Source organism: Pundamilia nyererei, unplaced genomic scaffold (assembly GCF_000239375.1).
Source record: "Pundamilia nyererei isolate P.nyererei 1_Seehausen unplaced genomic scaffold, PunNye1.0 scaffold00018, whole genome shotgun sequence".
NCBI lineage: Eukaryota > Metazoa > Chordata > Actinopteri > Cichliformes > Cichlidae > Pundamilia > Pundamilia nyererei.
This window is the reverse complement of record NW_005187419.1, coordinates 4,688,389-4,695,130: the sequence shown is the minus strand read 5'-3', so window position 1 is coordinate 4,695,130 and position 6,742 is coordinate 4,688,389. Positions and strand designations below refer to the sequence as shown.

At 40.6% G+C, this 6,742-nt stretch overlaps 2 protein-coding genes across 2 annotated transcripts in view; both read left to right on the top strand.

The window, feature by feature from the left end:
- Positions 1–945, top strand: part of LOC102193443 (perforin-1-like) — a 2,007-nt gene extending 1,062 nt beyond the window's left edge. The window contains exon 2 of the mRNA XM_013909033.1: positions 6–945. Coding sequence (XP_013764487.1) covers positions 6–888 — 883 coding nt within the window. The 3' untranslated portion in view covers positions 889–945. The remainder of the gene's footprint in view (positions 1–5) is intronic.
- A 2,967-nt stretch (positions 946–3,912) lies between these two features.
- LOC102203506 (perforin-1-like) overlaps positions 3,913–6,742 on the top strand; it is a 12,745-nt gene continuing 9,915 nt past the window's right edge. Inside the window, exons 1-3 of the mRNA XM_005726254.1 lie at positions 3,913–3,962; positions 6,226–6,289; positions 6,609–6,737. Of these exons, the coding sequence (XP_005726311.1) occupies positions 6,659–6,737 (79 nt within the window). The 5' untranslated portion in view covers positions 3,913–3,962; positions 6,226–6,289; positions 6,609–6,658. The remainder of the gene's footprint in view (positions 3,963–6,225; positions 6,290–6,608; positions 6,738–6,742) is intronic.

Genomic DNA, 6,742 nt, shown 5'->3' with positions numbered 1-6,742 from the left:
CACAGGTTCACAGAAATAAAAGGTGGTCATACCACAGAGCCAGACCTTCTCTTCTCTGCGGACAAAAATCCAGAAGCCTACAAGGGATGGCTGAGCACATTACCACAAAACCCAGATATCGTGTCATATTCCCTGGACTCTCTGCATGAGTTACTACCTAGCACGAGCAAAGTCAGAAAAAACCTGCGCTCTGCCATTAGCCATTACATCCTGGAGAAAGGCCTGTGGAGAAACTGCACTGATCGCTGTAAGGCTGGAATTAGAACCGACTCGCGGGATGCCTGCGTCTGCCAGTGCCACAATGACCCTGCCGTGAACCAAGATTGCTGCCCTGTTCGTAAGGGAATGGCACGGGTCATCATAACAATACAGCGGGCCTCTGGTCTGTGGGGGGACTATTTCACCGGTACAGATGGATACGTGAAGGTGATTTTCAACAAATTGGAAGTCCGGCGTTCTCCTGTCATTTATAACAACAACAACCCACACTGGGGCATGGTCGTCGACCTGGGCTCAGAGGATATTTCATCAGCTAAACTGAGATTTGAAGTTTGGGATGAGGACAACAAGTGGGATGATGACCTGTTAGGAGCATGTGAGCCACTTCTGACTGCTGGAGTTAAAGCGGATCTCTGTAATCTGAACCACGGCCAACTGTTCTACAAAGTGGATGTGCAGTGCGCTCCAAGTCTGAGCGGAAAGTCGTGCACGGACTATAAACCTTCACCTATGAATTCAAGTCTGAAGAAGTTCTATGTGTCCCGTCACGCTCGTCCTATTCCAGAGGCCATCCTGTCAGAGATGGGTGTGTTTGTGGACCAATCAAGTTCATGGAAAAATCAGAGCATTACTACCGAGAGTCCCAAGTATGATAGTGTGATGCGGTGAAGAAGAATTGGCTTCGCTAAGTAGTTAAGTGTTAGGATACCTGGGTGGTTGACCCAGTGTTTTCAGTTAATACAGTTTTGAGTCTTGTTTATTCATTATAGTTGCCTTGTATCTTGTGTTTTTTAGTTTAGTTTGCTTACTCTCTTGAATTTATTCAGTATTCTTAGTTTAGGTTGTCTTGGTACGTATATGGTCCCGTTGATGTCTTTGTCTTGTCTCTGTGTCCTTCCCTCAGCTTTGCCCCCATTAAATCAGGCTTGTCTTCATGTTTGCCTGGTTCTCTACTTTCCCACTCGTGTTTCTATGTGTGTGTCTCTCTGTCCCTCGCCCTCTCCGGTTCTGTCAGTCTGTGTCTCAGTGTGCGTGATTCTTGCTTTACTTGGTGGTGTGCATCATGTTCAGTTTAGCGGGCCCCTGTGTCGTCTGCTAGATTGTTGCCAGCCGTGTTCCCCAGGTGTTTCCTCTTTGCCCTTATTCCCTCTTGTATTTAGGGTCTGTCCCGCCCCCCAATATCCCTTACTCTGAGCTGTGTGTTCTGCCTGGTTGTCTAGTTTCCAATACCTTCCAGTTTAGTTTTGTATTTCTATAGTACAGCAATAAAACTGCTTTTTGTCATTTTGGGTCCTCCAATTCTGCCCACTTCACACAACACTTGACAAAAAGGTATCTTCAAATTTTTATTTTAGTCTTGATGTTAGTTGAAACAGTTTGTAATGAGTAAATTGAGCAGCCGAAAGAAGAAAAAGTTAAATGGGCCTAATGCAGCATGTAGGCTGGGAATGATGCCATTGCTTCACTCTAGGTGGCTTTCAACCCACTTGCATCTGGTTTTAACGCCTGACGAGGCGGCCTAACCCTGTGTAGCATCTTTCACCAAGGTTAAGGGTGTGTACATATTCATAAATAGCTGTTGTGGTAAGCACCATGACTCAGAGTGGTGCCTTCTCATTCAAAATGAACTGCGGTTACATACTTACATATGTTTCACATGTCCTGTTATGTATAAATACATATGTACATATATATATATATTTCATACAAACATATGGAAAATGTATTGGAACATTTGCACTTTGCTTGCTTGGGGTTGGACCCCTTTTTTCCTTCAGAGCTGTGTTGATAACAAAGATTCATTAAGGTATGTGACGCATTCCTTAGAGATTTGGTCTATACTGATGAAATTCTATGGCACAATTTTTCAAATTTGTCAAAGGCAGATTAATGATGCAAATTTCCCATTCCACCACATTCCAAAGGTCTTCTTTTGGATTGAAATATGCTGATTATTGATGCCATTTCAGTTCAATGAACTCATTGTCTTGTTCGAGAAACCTGTTTGAGATGAGTGCCTGGAGTGTGCCAAGAAAATATCCTGATATTACACCATCAGCAGGAGGTTAGCCTGTATGAATTGTAGCCTCAGATTCCTGTTCTTAGTTAGCAGATGATCTTCAAAGATCATAGATTATCTTCTGCATACCTTCATTGCAACAAGTCCGTGTTTAAGTTACTTTTACCTTTCTATCTGTTGAAAGATCTCTTTTGACTTGTGGCATCACCAAGGATTTCAAGGATATTTAAGCACCAACAAACATGCCATCTCCAATGTCACTTCAGTCACCCTTCTGCCCCATCATGCCACATTATGATGCTCAGTTTGCTGATGCATAATTCTAGAATAATATAAAATAATGTAGATAATTATCATCAGTAGGTTATACAACCTTGTATTTTGGAATGTAGAACAAACTTTGTGGGGAAAAAAATGAAAATAGGTATTACTGTGTCAGTAGGAAAGATAACTTTACTTTCTCGAGAACTGTGGAACATGGCTTTATACAATATGCCTCATTCACCCATTCATGCAAGCACTTTTTTCCTATACGCTTAAGTGCTTTTGATCTAACAATAACACGCATTCATACTCCGATGGAATTATCGGACGGTAATCTGGGGTTAATGTCTTTCCCAAGGATATTTGACATGCAGACTGGAGCAGCCAGGGACCAGCCTTCTGATAGTTAGGCCTGCTGTTGACTTACTCTACCCCCTGAGTACAGCCACCGAAGGTGTGAATAGTTTTCTGTCTGCAGCAAACTGACAACCTCTCCAGGCCGTATCCTGCCTTTTGACAGCTGGGATAGCCTCCTATCATCATTGGGCCAACTTTGCTATTATTACTGCACAAAATTAAAGGATATACTTTGAGTTCTCAGGAGCAGGTGACGTCCTGTAAAGCCCTCATGATCGAGAACCGTGGAAGATCTGAACAATTTACACCACCCCTTACCTCTCAACCCACTCTACTGTGACCACCTTGTGGCATGTAGCAACTACAACCCCACCTCTGTGAAGGCCACATGCGATGTTAATCATGTGGTCCAGGTTTCACAATGACTCTTTTCTGACGAAATGCAGAATTGAGAGAAACAATATGACTTATTAATTACAATTCTTTATGTTTCACCCAGTTCCGCTTCTGTCTGAACATAGTAGTATTTATTTATTGTCATTGTCAAGAACAATGAAATTGCGTTTGGGGCTTCCATACAACCCAAAAAAAGAAGAAAATAATAAATACCCCTTAAAACCCAAGTGTACATATTTAACCCAGTGTGACTCCAATGCAATAGACAATCCTTAGCAATAACATGAGAACATGTTGGTAGAAATTCAGACAAAGACCTGAGAAACATGACAAAGTACAACAATGCAACATGTTTAACACTTGACCTTCACACTGATTTTATTCTGTTTTCTATTACCTTGCATCCAACTTATTCTCAGTTAATATCAATCAGATACTGGTTTGAGAAACATTTTGTACATGGGAAAACAGTTGCAAGAAATAAAGCATAATATTTTCACACCTGTGCCCGTTTTTCACAAGCACACGAGACAAATAGCAGGTTTAGTTTGTGGTCACAAACTGTTAAACCAGCCCCCTACTTTTTTTTCCACAACACGACCCCATTAGTTATGTTCGATCATTCTTGTTTGTCTTTAAAACACAGTACACTGATACTGATGCTCACAGTCTGATGCAGGTGTGAAGCAAGAGTACACAAGAGAAGGTGAGTAGTCTCGACTTTAGAGTATGCATTTAGGCTACTGACCAAATTAGTGAGCCTGAAAATCTGGGGCTACTGAAATTCTGCAGAAGCACTTTTCATGATTCAACTGACTTTATTTGAAAAGCAAAGATAGAAGGAAAGATGGTTTTTAAGGTACAAATCTGATCTTAAAATATTTTTGGTTTCAAATTAGAATCAGATTTTTAACTTTTGGTTCTTTTCTGCTTCATTGAACTACCTTCAGTAGATTAAAAAATAATATATTCTTAACCTGAATACAGATTTACAAATTATTTTTATATTTTTTTGAGATCCCACTAGTAAGAAATATTTAAAAATATATATCTTTCTGATTTTTCTCTTTCTGATTGTGGGATATGCAAATAAGTTGTCGTAAATAAAGACTGCAATAATGAAAAAGTAAGTTCCTCTTATTCCTACTGACATGGTATTAATATTATTATGATTTATTTTAATCATAATAAATCTAGGTATGAGGAAACAAATTCCGTTATAGGGAAAAAACATTCGACATATCATCGGAAGACTGAAGCTGGTTTCTTAGTGTAAAATTCCTGGTCTAGAGTTGAGAATAGTAATAGTTTATTCATTCTTACAAATATATGTGAGGCATGGTGTTATATTGGTTAGCACCACTGCAACAAGACTCTGTGTTCGAATCCATTGACTGGATGGGGGCTTTCTGTGTTTTCCCCACCTGTGCGGGTGCTCTGGCATCCTCCCACAGTCCGAACCCATGCATGTATTAGGTTGACTGGTCATTCAAATTTGGCCGTGGGTACGAATGTGAGTATGAATGGTTTTCTGTCCGTGCGTTAGCCCTTCAACAAACTGGCAACCTGTCCAGAGTGCTGACTGGATGCCCTTCCAACTGCCTTGATCAAAGACTATCTTCCTACACTGTAACCGATCATAACTACAAAAATTGAACCTCACCAACTATCGACCCATTTCCAACCTCCCATTTTTCTTTAACGTTCTGGAACATACAGTAGCATCAGTAGTAAACCTTTATGAGCCGTTTCAGTCTGGTTTCCATTCTCGACACAGTACTGAACCAGCTCCTGTTAAAATCACCAGTGACCTCCAGCTCACATTCAATGCTGGCTTTCTCACCATCTTCATCGTTCTTGACTTCAGTGCTGGTTTTGACAAGCAGCACTGAAGCTCTTTAGTTAGAACATCTGAAAATAAGTACACAGCACTTAAAGTGGTTTACATCCTACCTGTCTGACAGAAAACTGACAGAAAAATGCATACCAAAAGGATGTCTTCCATCTTTTTGGTATACATTTTTATGCAGACGACACACAAATGTACTATTCCACTGAACCCAGAACTTCCCCCTCCTGTCCTCACCTCCTTCCTACAGGCCATCATCAGTTGGGTCACAGTCAGTCAGCTAAAATTCCACTGGCAATAAAAGTGAAGTTCTATAGTGTTCTATAGATGGATATCAGGTACAAAATTCACATAGTGTCAGACGTCTTTGAGTCATTTTGGAGAATACTCTCTATCAGTGAGATCTCTCCATCTTTGTAACTTTTCAGGACTTCATTCTTTTCCTTTCTAGTTCATGCTTTGATCACCTGTTCTTTGGAATACTGGAATGCCATTCTCTCTGGCCTCCCAAAATAACGCCATAGTTTGCTCCACATGGTACAGAACTCTGCAGCAAGCGTCATCACTCAAACCAAGACTACAGAAAATATTACTCCCATTCTCATCCAGCTTCCACTCAACGTGGCACCAAGACTGTTGCCCAGTGTGACTTGAAACCTCTCACTGACTTGGCACCCCCATGTCTTTTAAACCTCCTTCAACCCTGCACCCCTTCCTCTGCCTTTCACTCAGGTTCATCTGCTTTCCTGACGCCTCACTTCAAACGTGACACTGTCAGTGCCCGAGCCTTAAGCTGTGCTGCACCTCGTCTTTGGAACTCATTATAATTACATCTTCATCAGCTAGACTCTTTAACTCAGTTCATATCACAGCCCCAAACCCATCTTTCTCCATTCTGAGGAGCTGGTGTTAGTTTTAAAGCCGTTAACTATTAAAAGAGTTGCAACAGATACAATGTTTTCTTCTCACCTTTGATCGGTGTCCACGACCACATGAGAAAAATAACAGGTTCATTTTGTGGCAACTGTTAGACCAGCCTAAACCCCCCTACTTGTATTTGTTTTTTCTCACAAAGTAACACCATCAGTTATGTTCAGCCTTTTTTCTTTGTCTTTATAAGGCGACATTCTGGTACTGATGCTCTCGGTCTGATGCTGGCGTGCAGCGAAAACACATGAGATAAGGTGAGTAGCCTCAACTGAAGAGCTGACTGGTTTGAGTCATAAAGTTAACTGTTTTGAGAAGACATCATCTTATGTGGGCTATAAATGAAGTTAATTAAAATGCAATATTGTGCTAAATAAGATAGAAGAACGTATTCAAAATAAAAAGAAGTAAATATTTAAGTGTTTAATTTCAAAGCTGAAAACCATGATGGACTTCTGAAAACAAGTATGATGATTTAAGATGTTAGAAATGGCCTTCAGATCTTCTTTTCTACCATTGTTTAAAACCGTTTCACTTGTCTGTTTTTTTACCTTGATTTTTTTTTTTCCTTTTCAGCTTTCAATGACACTGGCTCATTAAATAAATATTTCCAGCTCAGTAACAACATGTTTCTTGTAAACATCTGGATCTGTGCTGGCCTCCTGCTGTCCCTCCCTCACTGCACGTATCAGTCGTGCACAGAAGGGACA